At 43.1% G+C, this 18,168-nt stretch overlaps 1 protein-coding gene across 4 annotated transcripts in view; it reads right to left on the reverse strand.

Annotated features, from left to right (window-relative positions):
* Positions 1-18,168, reverse strand: part of LOC123034620 (monocarboxylate transporter 2-like) — a 37,633-nt gene that overhangs the window by 3,604 nt on the left and 15,861 nt on the right. For all 4 annotated transcript variants that reach the window (XM_044452127.1, XM_044452125.1, XM_044452124.1 and 1 more), the window contains 2 exons: positions 9,211-9,354; positions 5,164-5,991 (listed from right to left, as the gene is read on the reverse strand). In XM_044452127.1, coding sequence (XP_044308062.1) covers positions 5,164-5,991; positions 9,211-9,274 — 892 coding nt within the window. In that variant the 5' untranslated portion in view covers positions 9,275-9,354. The remainder of the gene's footprint in view (positions 1-5,163; positions 5,992-9,210; positions 9,355-18,168) is intronic.

An 18,168-nucleotide genomic window follows, 5' to 3' on the forward strand; every position in this document is an offset into this window, starting at 1 on the left:
TCATTTTTGTTTTAATATTTGGCTGTAGTCCTGCTTCCACACTTTCTTTCACTTTCGGCAAGGCCCACTTCAATTCATTGCTGCTTACGGTCAATAATATGGCATTATCCACATATTATGAATTATTCTGCTAATATCCCTTCTTCCTCTGATCCTAATCCACTTTTCCTTGTATGTTCTGCTTACAGATTAAGCAGACAGGGAAATAAAATAACCCCCCCCCCCCCGATGACTTTGCCTAAAGAAAAATTCCTCTGCATTCTGTCTTAATGTGCTGAGTCACACGCATTTCTTTCAAGACTATACATAGATTCTCATGATCCACACAGTTCAAGGCTTTGCTGTAGTCTATAAATTATGGAGTGATCTTCTACTGGGATTCTTTCATGTGGTCTACTAGCCAACATATATTTGCAACATGATTCCAGGTGCCTCTTCCTAGTGCAATGTACAAGGGGTCTTCAAAAAGTTTCCACACTTTTTAAAAACTCTATTTATTAAGAATTTCTAAAAGAAATCACATCACTTTTCTACATAGTCACCTTCCTTTGCAGTGCATTTTTCCCAGCATCATACCAACTTTTAATGCCATCAGCAAAAAATATTTAAAATATATTTATGAAATATAAAAGTGCAGAAACTTTTACAAGACCCCTCGGAATTTATGCTAGTTGTGGTGTCACCTTGGATACTGCATTGTATCTTTCAAAATATTTACTAAACAGATCAAACATTCGTAAATTTGTCATCTTTGCCACATCCATTTCCTTCTCACCTTAGTTATGGCCTCTGAAATCTATTTCGAATGTGTCATGAGAAACCTAAGCGGCTTTTGGGTGGTGCAATAATAATATTATAATAATGTGCTTATTGTAGTAAAGAAGATGAAAAGAGTATTGTGGGCAATGAAAGATAATATCTGGAGTAGAGGTCCTCTGTCTCCCAGGACCATGTGGAGAAAAGAAGACCTCTTGTTGTTTTTAATCTTCATCCAGTATCAATTTAAAAACTAGTATTGCTTGCATTTGGGGTCATTTTATGACCCCAGAAAAAAAACTGCTTCAGAAAAAGGTAGTTCAGGCATCCCATGATGTAGAATGAAGAAGGCTGTTGCGGTCACTCTAAAAAGCAGCTCCAGGTCTCAGTTTCTTTCAGTCAAAAATAAAAAGTGTGAGCTTCCTTCCTAAGAAGTTGTGCCTGTCCTTGAAAGTCAGAGAACATCTCTGGAATGCTGTAACATTTATGCCAAGGCAGTTAAAGAGCAGAGCCAAAGAGCATGTGGATACACTCCCCTCACGCAGAAAATTAAATCCTAGCACTTCTTTAGTGTGCTGTGGGTAAAATGCCAGTAAATGCTACCTAGCTTGCACATGCCAAGTTGGCATCACCTGTTCCAACCAGGAGGTGAGCAACTTAATCCACACAACTCTTGCACAATATGGAATTATAGTTCTGCTGTGATAGGAATGGCAGCAACTTAAGGCCTATTGCTGCACTGTAATCAACATGAAAACTGCCATTGTGCATTTGAACCTGGGAATGGTTTCAGGGCTTTTATTCTGAAAGCTAAATGAAAATTGCATCTAATTCCCCCTTACAAACATTCTGTCATATTGACACAACTCCTGCAGAGCTGTCTTGGAGAGAGGAGATTTTGCTATCAGAAGGCTTTTTGTTGTTTGAAGATAATGAGCTTTTGATGGAACAGTTATATCTCTGAAGAACAAAAAGAGCAGGGATTATACGACAAAAACATGTGTATTTGCCACAGCGTCTACCCAGCCCCTCCCCAGAGATGTCATATTAGTTCAGAATTGTTTAGTGAACAGTTTCCAGGCGGTTTCTCACTTAACTGACCATATAAACCGCTGCTGCCTGTCCTACATTCTTGGGAAGAGGACTTGCAAGAAATGGAACCAAAAGATGAATTCAGTGGGGCTCACTTCTGAAGAGACATTATAGAACTGCACCGTAAATTAAGAAAGCAATTATGCATTCAGAAAGGTAGGAAGGCTGGATGGTTTCTCACATGCAAAGACACAAAATATAGCATATGGTTGTATTGTTTTCTGCACATAAATTCCTATTGAATAAACTCTCTTCCGTTTCTGGAGGCTGCATTGCTGGCACCAAATTTTACCGCGGTGATACTTTCTTCCACATATTTGCCAAATCCATCAACAGAAACATATTATTCTTGTTGATGTTTAGTTTCTACAACTAAAATCAAGGCGTCCTCATTCCCTGTTGCATTAAATGTTTTAATAAATAAATAAAATAAAATAGGTTGGTAGGTTAGTTTAGGAACAGAAACTGCCTTGGTCACACTGTGCTGAGAGACGGATTCTTTTGGACCTCTCAGCAATATTCGGAGCCATTGACCATGGTATGCTTCTAGATAGACTGTCTGGGCTTGGGCTGCACATGCCACTTTGCAATCTTACTTGAATGACTGATTTTCCCTCCCTCTTGCAAATATTAGAACAAAAGGGGGGGATTCCATGAAGCAGATTGGTGGAGGTTCAGGACAGGTAAAAGGAAGGATGTGTTCACACAGCACATGGTTAAACTGTGGAATTCACTTCCATGCTGCAGCAACGGCCACTGAGTTGGACCACTTTAAAGCTAGACTAGAGAAAGTCATGGAAGTTAAGGTTATGAAGGGATACTTGTCCTGAAGGCTCTATGCTAGGGACAGTTTCAGAGGCAGGATGCATATGCTGGAAAGCATGGATGGAAGGTTGTCCTTGCCCTCATGTCCTGCTTGTAGGTTTCCCACAGGCAACTCACTGGCCACTGTGTGAACAGAATGATGTATTAGATGGACCTTGGTTGGTTTGAACATGGCTCTTTTTATGCACTTTTTAAAAAATTACAGCAACACCTTTATTCACAACTGGGAAAATACATACCAACATCTCCATACATACCAACCAAGTCACTAAGTCATCATCAGAGGCCCGTCTCTGTTTCTCCCCGCAATGAAGCAAGAGGGGAGATAGTGAGAAGAAGGGGCCTCTCATAATAGCTCCCTGATTGTGGGACTCACTCCCATCCGAGAGTTGGCTGGCACCAACCCTTTATTCCCTCAGGTGCCAGTTATCTTTTTCATGATTATTTTGTTGGGTGAGCTGTTTTGGTTTATGCTTTTAATAGTTTCTGCTATTGCAGCTGCCATACTCTGATTTGAATGCCAGAAAAAACAGTGTGAATATTTCTATGTTATTAGGACATTTCGATATATATTATGTGCTTAGTTTTATGCTGTTTTTCCTCTCTTGATTTTATTGTTATCTGATTGGTTGATTTTATATTACAATTTTATGGTTGAATTGCATTGTTTTAATTGTTGTTAAATGTTGTATATTATGCTGTGAGCTATCCAGGGGGTCTATGGCTAATGGGGTGGCATACAAATCACATAGATAGATAGATAGATAGATAGATAGATAGATAGATAGATAGATGTTCTTATGATGCCAGCAGGTGGTTCTGGAGACGCCATGGCAGCTGCATTATGAGGATCTCCAGAGCTCTCTTGTCTCCTGCATGCTGTTTTTACACCTGCTTGAAGCTGCTGGGAGAAGTCATCTGAAGATGAGGGCCAATATGGTCCTGCCAGTGCAGCTCTACCATTCCTATTCCTTTAATCCAGGTGGGACAGTAAGTGTTCTAAAGCTATGCCTGGTGTGGTAATAGGCTAGGTAAGGTACATTCAAGTGAGACAGATCTAGAAAAAGATGAGGGCCAACTCATGAGCGGATCCAGCAGCCAACTGGGTGGTGTTTACTTTGTTCTGGATTGTCAGGCCAACAGCATGCAAACACTCTTGCATTTAGCATCATCCCTGGAGCCACATGATCTCTGTTCCTCAACAGCACTTTTATCAGGTTAAGCTGGTGAACCAACTGCAACCTTACCTGGGCAGGATTGCCCTGTTACCAGCATCCCAACTCTGATTACCTCCCAGTTGAATGGCTGCAATGTGTTGCCTTTGACAATGGTCCCAAAACTCCACCTAGTTCAGACTAGGACAGAGGACTGTTAACTGAGACTGATCATCCTTTTAGGCCAGCACATCATCTTCTGCCAGGTCTTCCCATTCATTTCCAGGCCCAATCCAAAGTGCTGGTATTAACCTTTAAAACCCGAAGCATTTGGGGACCAACTTACCTGAAGGGCTTTGTCCTCTTGTATGAACCTATCCAATGTTATTATTTTTTATTACATTTCTATACTGCCTTAACCAAAGCTCGCTGAGAGGTTCCCAACAGGACAGAGTCACCTTCTAAGAGTGGCTGCCACTGAGAGGCCTTGCCAGTGGGAACACCTGCCTACAGAATTCCCTCTTCGTCTTCATCTTCTTCAATTTATAAACCACAACCAATAGTCATAGCCAGGATTCTCTGGATGGTTTATGGCTTCAAGGGAAGACTTCTTTATTCTCTCAGACTGTTAAGGTTTTTTTAGACCTTCAGTTTTCAAAGTATGTTTTTTGGTCCTTGCACTGCTGTCCTCTGCTGTTGCTTTTACTTCGATTTCATTTTGTAGTGGTTTTAATTTTTTTTAGATGTTATGTTTTCCTATATTTGTGTGTTCTGTGGTTTCAAGCTTATGTTGTGAACCACACAGAGTGCTTCTGTTATTGGGTGCTATAGAAATGCTATCGGTCAATCAGAAGAATATTCCTGAACGTGTACTAAGAGCAAACACACATGCATGATCCATGTTGCCACTCTCTGTTCAAAAATCAATCTGGGCATCACCTAGATAGCTAGCTGATGAAGAAACCTGAGGTCTTGCAAAACATGCTTGTAAAACATTACATCTGAGCAGTTTGGAAGTGCAGATTTAGCAATAATCACTGGCACTGGTTTGAAAAAGGAGCGCTGATTTGCTCCAACACTTTGGTTTCGCAAGATCCAACTTAACAAGCTTGTAGAGCAACTGCACTTTTTTGCTGAGATTTGGGTTTTGATCCAGGTGAGTTTATCAGAATTGCAATTTAGAAACCACAAGGCAAGGAAACTGGATCAGCCAAAGGCAGAATCGGAGAATTAGAATTCAAAGAAGTCCAATGCCTCCAGCTTGAGACAAGGAATTTACAGGCTTGTATCCCACCACCAAACAGAATAATGAGGCAAAGTGTAGAAATATTCTTACCTCCGATGGGTGGTCCAAGTAATATGGTAAAACATTCCACAATGGTGACCAGTCCTACGGCACTTGTGAAGCGGCTGGCTCCAACAAGATCCATGAGAGTTTCAAACAGCATTGCACAGACCATTCCAAAGGCCAGTCCAAAGAAGACGGAATACACAACAAGGCCTAGATAGCCTGCTGCCAAGGGACAAAGGAGGTGGCAGGCACCATTAAAAGCAATGGAGAAGCTGAAAAAATACTGGATCTTTGGCCTCACCCATTTGCTGTTTGCAATTAGGCCAGTAGCTGGTCTGGCTATCATATCAACTATTCCAAGAATTGAAAGGAGGAAAGCCGCTGAATATTCATCAATCCCAATGTGCTTTGCATAAGGCGCCAAAAAGACAATAGGGGCAAAAAAGCCTAGGAACATGAGCACGTTCCCTATCAAGTAGATGAGGAAGCCCCTGTGCTTGAAAAGCGAGAAATCGAGGAACTTGTTGAACTTTTCACAGCAGTCTTTGTCGTCCTTCTCTTCCTTTCTGGGGTCCGCCATTTCAACAATGCCTCCATCGGCCTTTTTCGCTTTTGCATCGGCTTGCTTCCCCGTAGGCCCAACGGGTCTGAAGAGTGCTCCAGCCACGCAGCAGTTCAGCAGAAGCGCCCCGAGAATCATGAAGCTCCCCCTCCATCCAAAGTGGTCAAAAAGGAGCTGGTTCAAGGGTGCAAGGGTGCAGAGCATGACCGGACTTCCTGCCATGGCAAGGCCATTGGCCAGGGGACGTTTCTTCAGGAAGTACTTTCCAATGATGATCACTGAGGGCTGGAGGTTGAGGGCAAGACCAAGTCCTGTTGTACAGGGAGGAAGAAGCAAAAAGGCAGATCAGGCAAAATGCATTCTGGCATCACAGAGACTAAATGGCTCTGGGGCAACTGTATGCATGTTTAGATAGGGAAAAAAGTCCTACAACATCCAGCTTTCCCCAGCCCAGCTGACTGGGGAATGCTGAGAGTTGTAGGACTTTTCTTCTACTCAACAATGCATAGGATTGCACATTTACTGTTAGTCATGTTGTTCTTACATTGCATTTATATCCCACCTTTTTTCCTCTTGCAGAATTCCAAAGTGGCTTACAAGTTCTCCTTCTCTTCAATTCACCCTTACAACAACCACCTTATGAAGTGGGATAGGCTGCATAAGGTCATGGGCCACATGAATGACTGGCCCAAAGTCACACAGTGAGGACTAGAATCCAGATCTTCCAGACCCACAGTCCAACATCCTACCCACAATACCACACTGGCTGATGTTAGTCTGGAGAAGAGTTAATCTGCTGCTTGGTTAGTTGTTGCAATAAAAACAATGAAGAATTTTTGGTGCCTTTTTTAAAGCTATGTGGAGGTAAAAGCAGCTGCAGTATGCGAGTCAGCTCTGCCGTAATTGACACAAGTCTCTCAACAGTCTACACACAGACGGGACTCGGAAAATATATGCAGAATAATGTTGAAGTGGTATCCAGTCAAAAAAAAGCCCTTTAATTGTTTAGTCATGGCGGGAACCATAAATTCACATGAGCCAACAGACATTTACTAGAAGAAGCATTTAATATGCTTTGACTAGACACACATCAAATATTTTCTTGCATTATGTTTTCAAAACAATATTTTAATGCAAGCCAAACCTGTTTCTGGGCCTCTTAGGAATCATGACCAGCACATGGATGGAATTTGCCAGCCAGTTTTTGTTTCCAACAATCCATTTTGAAATTATTTTTAAAAACAGACCATGCCACGAAGGGATTAAAGGAAATTCTGGCCAAGAAACCAGGCAAGAACTTTATTATCTCTTATAAACAAGCTGAAAGACAACAGAAGATATGCTCCTGACTCCACCCAGATGAAATTAAGTCCGGTGCCACCTAGGGAATCACTATACAGTGGCTATTCATACAGAACACGCTGTGCTTGCCCAGGCAGCAGTAACAGGTTTCATCCGATTACATGATTAGAATGGCAAATGACTGGAAAATAATGCTTCCAAGCTGAATGTTGTGGAAGGGAGGCAAGAAGGGAAGGTTACTATTAAACACCAGACCCAGAGGCAAAATGGGAACTTGGCATGCAAGGGTCAGATTTGCTGAAGCACTCCATTTCCCCCCTTTTCCCTACAAAGAACAGTAAATGGGATAATTAACCATATTGCAAATTTGTTGCCTGAAGGTCTAGCTTGAAGTCTTAATAGTCTGAGCAAGGCAATTGAATATGCCTTCCAGACCTGAGGTATTGCATGGACACACTTTTTCATGAAATGAATCCACCTTAATTTCATAGATCAGCCGTTCCCAACCTTGTGCCTTCTAGACACCTTTGGACCACAACACCCAGTCTGAGAGTTATGGTTTAAATGCCTCGGAAGGCCACCAGGTTGAGGAAGTCAATTATTATTATTATTATTATTATTATTATTATTATTATTATTATTACATTTCTATGCCGCCCCTTGCCAAAACCTCGGGGCGGCTTACAACACAATAAAATACATTGAAATACAATAGAACATAATAAATTACCAATAAATACAAAAATACAAAAAATACATTGAGATACAAACATAATAATATAAAATTAAAATTAACAGTATAAAATAAGTAGATAAAGAATACCAGGTCTGTAGACATTCTCATTTATTATTATTCATATTATTATTACTATTATTTCTACACCACTTGTTTGTGTAAAAGCCATCAAGGCTGTGATCAGCAAATTCGGACAACGAAAATAGGGCACAATCAAGCGAAGGTTAAAAACAGTGAAAGACTGAAACCACTATGGGCTCAGTCCAGCGTCTCCTGAGCATGCAAGCCTCCTCCAGCACATTGGCTCACAGGCATCCGATGCAGGGCGAGCGGTATAGAAGAGGCAGCCTCTGCCACCTGGCGCTCCACACCCTGCTTTGCACTGAGAGGGACGTATTGGGCCTCCTCCCCCCACCACCCCAGCATGCCCCCTTTTTCTGGACTTTAGAGTGGCGCCCGGCACTGTTCTTTCCACCCTGGGCACAAGGGGGTCCAGGCAAGAGGTCCACATTTGGAGTCCCAGTCCCACAGGGCTCAGGGCTCAGAGCTGAGACCCCGAGTAGCCCTATGACCCCACCCAGACAGTGCCAGGAGGCCATCGATGGCACCCACATAGTTTGAAAAGGCCAGATTTCAAACATGCACATCACACCACTTCTCCAGGCCAACAGAGTAGTTGACAAGAGGGAGCTCGTTCCAGTTTTGGACTGATGTAGGAGGAAGCCCTTTCGAGACTGCATCTTCAAATGGCGCTCCCCTGCAGACCTTAATACCCAGAGGGGTCACCACCCCTTGAATAGCAGGTTCTAAAATGGACATCTTGAGCGTGGCCCAGAAAGGCAAAGCCAACCAATGGAGGTCTTTCAAGACAGGCCCCAGCAGCACGCGCTGGTTAGGAGCCTAGCCGTTGCCTTCCACACTGCTCGATTGGTTTGAGAGCTGGTGAGCAGGCAGATGTGAGGAAGCAGAGGGGCAGCAGGATGATCTCCTCCTCACATCCTTGCTCTCTCCTGGTCCATACAGTGGAACACACACCACGTGAGTGAGCACGTGGGGCCAGTGATGATGGGCAGGAACAGCCGCAGGAATCTAGCGGGTGGCGGATCCAGAGGGACACCAGGGCTTTCCAGCAACCCGAGGAAGCTGCCAACTGGCAACTGTAGAAGGGCCACCTTCAGTCTAATGCAAGCAAGTGTTTGCTTTCATATAGAAACCAGCACTCATCATATTAACACCTTCGGTGTCAGCAAGTTGTGTTTTCCTGCTACAGCTTCTTGTCAAAATCTTGAATCCCTGACCTTTTGCTTTGTTTTTGATGAAGATCTCTTTATAGTCATCATGCGGGCAGAGAAAGGCAAATAAGAAAGATGGCAATTTTTTTCAACAATGGTCATCATTGCTTATGTCACCCTGCATGCAAAGGGTATGAGATGGCCCAGGAGGCCACTTCTGCTTCTGTTTCTCAGGAAAGGAAAGAAAGTTTCACCATTACCTGTGATGAATCCACCACAAATGTATAGCTGAAAAATGCTTGCGGAGAACGCTGCAGAAACCATCCCGATGCCACATAGCAGACCTCCAAATATGACCACCGGTCGGCTTCCATAACGGTTCACCAAAATACTGCTAATGGGACCTAAAGAAATTGGAGAAGGAGAAATAGGCATTCCAGTGACAAGTGTTTCCAAACTTTCAAACTAATTTGGTTATTCAGTAAGGCTTAAGTTGTTAGGAATGTGCTCAGACCTCAACGTTAAGATAAGGAAACACTGGGTACAAAATCTGGCAACGGTATTGGGCACATTCATTTATCTAGTATCTTCAGAGTTCATGGCACTTTCCTGAATCCAATAAAATAGTTCCCTCTCTAAGGAGTTCACAATCTTAATTTCAAGAGAATGTCAGAAAAGGAAGGAGAAGCGGAGCCAAACAAGGGAGCCCATACCTGCTTAGTGAGACTTGGTGCTTTTCGGAGAGGTTTAAAATGCTTATTCAAGGCACCCAGTCCATGGCACACACCACAACCTGGTTTCCTCCCATCCTCCTGACAGAAGAGGACCAAGATGCCTGGCTGAAGATTGGATAACAATGTAGGGCTTTTCATGATGCATTAATTCATTAAGGGAAATTATAACTGTTGTAGTATTTCTTGTGAAATTTTTCATTCACCAGAACCTGTGTGGCATAGTGATAGTGTTGGACCAGGACTCAGGAGATCCAGGTTCTAGTCACCCGTCAGCCATAAAGCTTGCAGGGGACTTTGGGTCAATCACTATTCCAACAGGCTTTTGGCCTCTCTTTAACTACACTTGTACAGATAATTTGCCAACTGAAAAGATAAACTTCATGCAATTCATGAAAACTTATGGCTGCCCCCACACACAGTATCACAAGGTCTTTGTTATTTATGATACCTAATTGACACTTTGAGATGTCAGGGAGGAAAAGGAATTGTATTTTATTAATTGATTATTACATTTATATCCTGCCTTTCCTCCAAAACAACCACAGGAAAATATAGGATCCTCCTCTCCATTTTAACCTCACAATAACCCTGTGAAGTAAGCTAGCCTGAGGGCCGGTGGCTGGCCAGGGAGCTTCATGGCTGAGTGGGGACCAAATTGTGGTTCTTCCAAATCGCAGTCTAACTCTCAGGCATGAAACCACACACTGGCCTATACCCTGATTCCACTCCTTGATCAAACGTATGGGCTGTTGCCCTTTTAATCTATGGTAAGCACCCCCGGTTTTGTGAAATACTTTGGAGTCCTTGAAATGTCTATGTCTTAATTAAGAGAGCTAGAGAAGAATGAAAACGAAAGAAAGATGGCGGGGAGCTGGCATATACGTAACGCTGCAACTGAAAAAGCTTCAGAACCAAGAAAGCAGCCTCAGAGACCCAGTCAACAGCTGGTGAAGTTTTGCTAATATATTATTTTAATAACAGTCATGTCTGAAGAAAAGAAAGGTGAATAGGAAAAAAGAAAAAGAACAAATAGTGAAAAGGCAGGTGAAGATTTTATAAATGCAGCCTGATGCATGGAATAGGAAGGCCAATTGCCTCACTCCTACTAATGGGAAACCTAGAGAGAAAAGAAAATCCTCGGATTTCTTATTGCACCCAAATTTACTAAGAATCTGTTTTTGTGTGATTTTTCTCCTACTTAAGACACAATCACAGCACAAACCAGTTAGGCGATGCTCTATTAAGGTTTTTCTATTAAAGCTTTCTTCTTGCACGTTTAATTAGAAGCTTCCTTGTGACCTCTGTCCTATGGAGGCTAGAAGCTGAAAAACTGAGGTTATTTCATCAGCAATGTTCTGCTTTCATTACAAAAAGGAACCTAATACAGGTAGATGTCACAAATAGGAAGAATAATTAAACTTCCAGTGAACCTTTGCTGAATAGGGTATATTTCTGAGTAGACATTATAGAAGACTCTGGTCACAGTGAAGGCCACTGTTAATTATTATATTGTGTAGACAGACAAACAAATAACACACACACACAAACATGCTAGGATCATGATTCTGGACACAGAATCACTATGGGGAGCTGACAATTTAATCTGGCATCAGCAGGAGTGCAGAAATGCAAATCCATAAGCCATAGCTATTCCGCCCAGAGAGCTTCCACTGTGGGGAGGCAGAAACATGAAAGATGGCAATAACAACAGTGGTGGCAATAACAGTGAAAATCGCTGTGCTAAAGAGACATGCTGCGAAACCAACAAGGTTCCAACCTGGTTCGCACACAAGGAAGATTCCCTATAGTGGCAGCGGATGCTATTTTGCAAATTTGAACAGTACCCAGGAAGGGCTGCTGCCTGATGTTATGTGGAAGCGGCACAGGGTGGACTGTTGCAGTGGTTAATAAGGCACCAAGAAGCTGCAGCTGCCTTTGGGTGGCAGGTGACTTGTTAGCCATTCCACAAACCTACCTTCACGAGGTTTGTTCAACAAACCTGCTCCGGCTCCTGGCCTGAATATTCAAGAAGTCCCATAAGAAAAGTCACTCAAGGTGGTTTCTTGTTACATGCAAACTGGGCCTCAGTGAAATTACTCCTGAATGGACCTACTGAAAGAGGCCCTTGTATTTACCCATATGAGTCCCTTTAACTGCTTGAAAATGGCAACAATACTCTTCCTGCTACAACCCTTGCATCATTAATGTCCATTCTTTTAGCACTATAATTTAGCAGAGTGCTTTTTATGGAATGTTTCTTCCATTCATTGTCAGAACAAACTGATTAAGTCCTCTTTACATGATCAGGCTTCTGCGGCCAGCAGTCTCTTCATTCAACATAACCTTTCATTTGTTTACACATCGGAGGGGGAATTGAAGTCTGAAGCTGAAAGAGAATCGTTTTCAAGAGCGCTCAGCACCACCAAGGCTCTTGAACAACGTTCCTTGGATCTCAGCATAAGTGCCTGTGTCAACACAGCGTGTCCTATCTGGGAGACCGAAGTGGAAAGCATACAGGGCGACCTGCCAAAAAAAAGTGGGCAGGGGGCTGTAAATGAACTGCTGGAATTGCTTGTCTGGGTTGACCAAGGCTGCTGATTCAGAATGTTATTTCTGATTAAGCAACTTTTAGATCTCTGACGTTCCTGCTCCTCCTCCTCTCCTCCTCCATTCCTATTGATAGTTTAAATAAGCTTAAACTTATGAAAGCTCAAAATTTAAATTCCCACAATGATAAAAACAGAGCCAGTATTTAAAAAAATGAAAATTCACCAATGAATGTATTAACGACCAGCCTGGCTGAACACCATGAAGGTTGTGGGGGAAAGGATGCACAAAGCAGGGTGCCACAGCGGCAAAGGCCCTGTCACTGGTTGCCATCAAATGTGCCTGTGCAGGCAAAGGAGCAAGCAGGAGGCCTTGACAGGTAGCTCTTAATGAACAAGCATATTTATGCATTTAACTTTATTTATAGACATAGAAAAGGAGGTCCCTGCAGGTAGCCTGGCCCCAAGTTGTTCAGGGTCTCCTATGTCAACAATTTTACGTTGAACATGGCCCAGCAAAGCACTGGCAGCCAGTGCAGTTCTCTGACCAAAGACGTAACATGTTCACAGTAGACTGAAACCCTGAGCTGCTTTGCTATTTTTGCTGTCTAACGAACAGTGAATGAAAATTAATGAATCATCCACTACATGGCCTTCTCATTAAACCAAGACACAGCTTTCACAATATTTCTCAGAGCAACAGCCCTAAAAAAAGAGCAACCTACTCAGTGCTTTCTTTATGTCCATAGCCAGAAATGAAAGGAAACAATTTTCTGTGTGATTCCCCTTACGTATGAGATCATGGGGAAAACCCTCCCTGTGGAACAAAGAAGGCCATTTCCATGACCACAGTGGGGCTTCTCTCCCGCTTCTGCCATCAAGGAAATTACTGTCGACCACCATGGTGGTCCCTGTTCACAGCTCTGTTCATGCCGAGGTTTCTCCATACAATCCCTCCCACCTGCAGGTTCCTGTAGAGAAACCTTAACGGGAAACAAGATGCACACAGATTATAGATACAGCCCAAGGTGGTCGGCAGTCATTCCTGTGATGGCAGCAAATGTGGATTCTGCCTGCCTCTGCACACAAACTCACCACTGTAAGCAACCTGGTTCACAGAGAAATCCTCATGAGCCCACAGAGGAAGAAAATAAGAAATAAACTCAAGTAAACTAAACTTTTCGGGCAACCATGCTGATATCAAAGTTATGCATCTCAGGAACTGGGTTCATAGACAGCTGTTGTCATAGAAAGGAAAGAACAATTCTGCTGCTTTTAGAAAGCAAAGGTGATGATGAAACACAAATTCGTATCTGCAGATAAAGGGCCAGATCATGGATGGCCTTGCCCAATCCATACACATGCAAGTTCTTTTCTTAAGTAGTCTGCCTTTTCTTGTGGTAGAGAGATCTAAAGTAAATCATTGCATTTCCTTCCATAAATCACACCAGTTGAGTGACTGCCCTGCTTAATGTGTTTCATCAAAAGTGTGACAGATGTCCATTCATTACTGGTGATACACAAAAGGCCGTGTCACAGATTTTAGTGGCAGGCAAAAATACACTAACCTGCCTATGGGATACCAAGTCAAGTACAAAGGCATCTGTTAGGCTGTCCAATTACTTTTCACCTTGAGAGCAATTTTGAAATTTATGTTTTCTGAATGAGGTCAACTTTAATTCTGTACTAGCATGCAGTGTCAGAGAAAAAAATAAGTGGAAAAAAAGCCACAATTGATTTTAACTATCATAGCTGTACATAAGCGGTTGAACATTTATTGGAATTCCTTTTTAGCTTCTATCCCATCATAAGTCCTATGGGATTGGGCGATGGATCCATCTGTTCCAGTATTCTGGTCTCAGTAGGGATCAGCCAAATGCTTCTAGGAAGCACATGAGCTGGGCAAGAAAGCAATACCCAACATCCCCAGCAAGAGGTATTCAGAGGTACACTGCCCGTGAGCACAGAGGCTTCCTTTATCTAACAGCTGTTGAGAGACCCACCCACTATTTACTTTTTTAAGCAAATTACATTAATGGTGCAATCCGACAAGGATGCCTATAACCCTCCAAACTCGAAAGATTCTGGGGATCCTATGTAAGGCCTGAGGAGCAGACCTTTCTTGCTTTGCAGAACCATAGCCAATTGAACTGTGGCACTTCAGAGGGGGACAGGGGGAGGCCAGCACTACCAGGACTTTGTATGCCGGTCCCCACCCTCCGACCCACCCTCACCCCCAGAACAGCTGACCTCAGAGCACAGCTGTTCCCATGCCTGCGGTAAGGAGAGGGGGGTCAGAGTGCAGAGACTCAGCCCCAAGGTTGCAGCTGTTTTACAATGTCAGAGCTGGGATTCCAAAAACTCCCATGACCCTCTAAAGATGAAATAATTGCTCTGCTCATTGATTGTATCTTGTGAAAGAAGTGCATTGGGAATCCGCCCTACTACAAATCTATTTCATTGGATGCCAATATTTCAATAATACACAGTGAAAACATTCCACCAGTTTTTCCCATTATTCATGATTTTATAAAGCTACCTTTTCTTATAAACTAAAAGCCCCGAGAACTTTAGCATCTCCTCATGGGAGCGATGCTCTAACTCTCTGATCATCATGGGTACCTTTTCCAGCACAGCCTGATTATCCAACTTTCTTTTTTCAATATTTTTAAAGATCTAATAAGCTTTTTGAATTTTTCTCTAATTTTTGTAATTTGTACTATATTTAGCAACATCCATAAAGGGCTTTGTCCCAACTTGCATTGGTTACTTTTAACATTTATTTTTAACAAACACTAAAATGGTAGTGAAGAAACCAACTTATCTGTTATGGAAAGAGGAACTCTGAATATTCACAACAGTATATACAAAGGATGCTGCACAGAAACTACAAATAATTATCTGCTTTTGAATATATATATATATATATATATATATATATATATATATATATATATATCCCCCACTATGCATGTTATTGAGAAGGAAGATTGGGTTCACATGACACAAGCATGATGAATAAGCCACTGTCCTCTATTACCAATCCCGGCACACATGTGTGCGCACAAACACACACACACCGTGGCAGGGCTGCTGGATGGTTTGCTGTCCACCCCAGCCGCGCACTCTCACGGGGCCTGCATGTCACAACAACCTGAGGGTAACGGGGAAACTGACCAGCAGGTGCAGGGTGGGCACATTCACTTGTTAACTGCCCTCATGCCATGAAAACTGGGAACAATGTTAATGTGGGCCACAAGACTCTGCAAAGACCACCAGTTTGCATTGGATAACTTAATCCCCCTTAAGCTTCCCTGCAGGGTTCATACCTCACCTACAGCAGTGTGGTTAGGAACATAGGAAAGTGCCTTATACAGAGTCAGGCCGTTTGCCGGTCTGACTCGGTATCGTTCACACTGCTGCTGTCCAGGTTTTTGAGCATGAGTTTTCCCTGCCCTTCCCAGAGACGCTGGGGATTCAACCTGGGACCTCCCGCATGCAAGGCAGGCAGTCTTCCCACAGAGCCTCCCCACGTCCTGTTGCTGTTCCCACCCACCCTGTCCCTGCAAGGACTGGCCAAGGGCACTCATGCTGTCGGGCTATGAACCACACTGATGATGGCTGACGCAGTAGCTATCCATATAAGCAGAAGCAACTACGCAACAGTGGCAGGCCAGGCTGCAGCATAAACTGGACCTTACGGGATGGATTTTGGGCATGCTTGTCCTGATCATATACTTGAGGGTGGAAAAAGTATTTCCCCAGGCCAGGCTGCTTTCCCCAGTTGCATCTGGCTTTGCTTCAGTGTGAGTCATCTTGGTCTGGCTGTACAGGAAGCTCCTTTCTTCAGTGCACCCACCTACTTCATATGATAGGCCTAGTTTTAGCTACTCCGACTAATGGCAGTTCTCTAGTCCTCTAGCTGAATCCCTGTTGCTGAGCTAGAGACCTTCTGCATGCAAAACACAGGCTGTTCTGCTCAGCTACACCCTATTCCCTTGCTGTGACTTAAGGCATAGCATGTTCTGCATTGCGTAGCTCAACTGTGAAAGGACCAGGAACTATGGGACCAGATCGTTTCTTGCTTCCTTCCGATTCCATGTTGCTGTGCGCATCTATGAATCATTTCTCCTAACCAATATGTGAAAGCAATCTGTCTGAAGATGTAGACAATACTATGTAAGCAACACGGGAACAGAGCTCTGCCTTGTTCTTTCTGCACAGCATTCTGTAAAGCTGGCTTGCTTCTGAGTGCCACCATCTGCACTGGCAATGCATTCAAGTCACAGCACAGTTTTGTATGACTGTGCAAGCTTGAAGAGGGACAAGTTTCCTACCATGGTTCAAATTATCCACAGACAGAAATGCCACCAATCTGGCATTCTGTGCACCTTATCCATGTCTCCTGGGTCAAAAAGTTCTCAGTGATTTTATTTAGGACATCACTTGGCAAAACTACATAAAACTTTGATGGTAACAGGTGAGGGGAGCCTCCATTTAAAGTACAGTCAACACACTGTTTCACATGGATGCAATACAGTATGATGTATTTCCATATTTCAGGACTCTTTTCTTCAATATTCATTTGCCAGTGAAGTTCCAGCGACTTTAGCCTTATCAAGGCAGGACTAAAAGTGGGCAGATTCTCCATGTGAACAGCAAGAGGGCTGCACTCAGTAGCGCCACCCCTCCAACATGCCTGCAGTTGTATGTGCAAAGGACTTCTCACTGCATTTACCCACCTATGCCAATGGGAGGAATTTCATAACGACGTGAGATGAGGGAGGAGGGCCCTATTCCTACTCACAACAGCAGTTGCACTTTTAACGCCGCCCAAAGTGGGCTTTATGGAATCAGAACAAATATTATTTTTACTCAACCCATAAGGTTTGCTCAGTATCACGATCTAAAGAATGGTGTGTTGAAGAAACAGGAGTGACGGGTAAGCTGGAAGGTCCTTCTCATGATGTTGTAAAGAAAAACTGGTGACCTAAATAAAGCGAATTATCTACGGATGGGTGGTGTTAAGTATGGAGAAGCCTGAGATAAAGAACATGCTGACTTGTTGCCAAGCTTCCCTCCCTGTTGAGAAGCAACTAATGTGAGAGTAACTATCTTACCTACTCTAATTTCCATCAGTAGTAGTGGCTTTATTGGTCTGATGAGAGTCTTCTGAAGTAGTCCTTGAGAGCTTGCCCCCCTTTTCCCAATTACAGAAAGCATTCCTTTCCTGTGCCATCTAGAATTTATTGTCTGTGAATCCCCTTTTGTCCAGTTGCAGGTAATTATCTCCTTCTCTTTATGTAAAGCACATCAGTATTAGCATTACCTCCACCTGACTTTTGTCTTTCCCCTTTAAAAACAGATGTAAAGGAGAATTGCACTGAGTCTTTGTATGTTCCTTTCCTGCATCTCCTCAAAGGATCCTCAGATGATAAGCCATCCACTCTGCAAAGCATATTCAGTGGCTTTCTGATATACCCCCAATAAGTTATCTTATTTGAAGAAGCACTGAAGTGTTGTGACCTCAGTCCTGATAATCAGAATGCCACCCACACATCTCTTCTCAAAGTGGATATTTCAGTCATCCTCACCTTACCTTTAACACTGCATAACTTTTCTTTCCTTCGAGCAGCTCATACCAGTGTTGTGCCTTCACAGCAAACAACTGTTCAGCTTAGGATGATAGATGAATTATATCTGGCTTACTGTCAGGCTGGTTGAAAAAGGCCACCATAAACAGCAGAAATTAGGAGCCATTAAGGGATGCAGGTGGTACAGTGGTTTAAACTGCTGTGCTGGTTGATCGAAAGGTCGCTGGTTCGAATTTGCACAATGGGGTGAGTTCCCGTTGCTCCGTCTCAGCTCCTGCCAACCTTGCAGTTTGAAAGCATGCAAATGCAAGTAGATAAAAAGGTACCACTTCAGTGGGCAGGTA

This window comes from Varanus komodoensis, unplaced genomic scaffold (genome assembly GCF_004798865.1).
Source record: "Varanus komodoensis strain SLA01 unplaced genomic scaffold, ASM479886v1 scaffold6_4, whole genome shotgun sequence".
Lineage (NCBI taxonomy): Eukaryota > Metazoa > Chordata > Lepidosauria > Squamata > Varanidae > Varanus > Varanus komodoensis.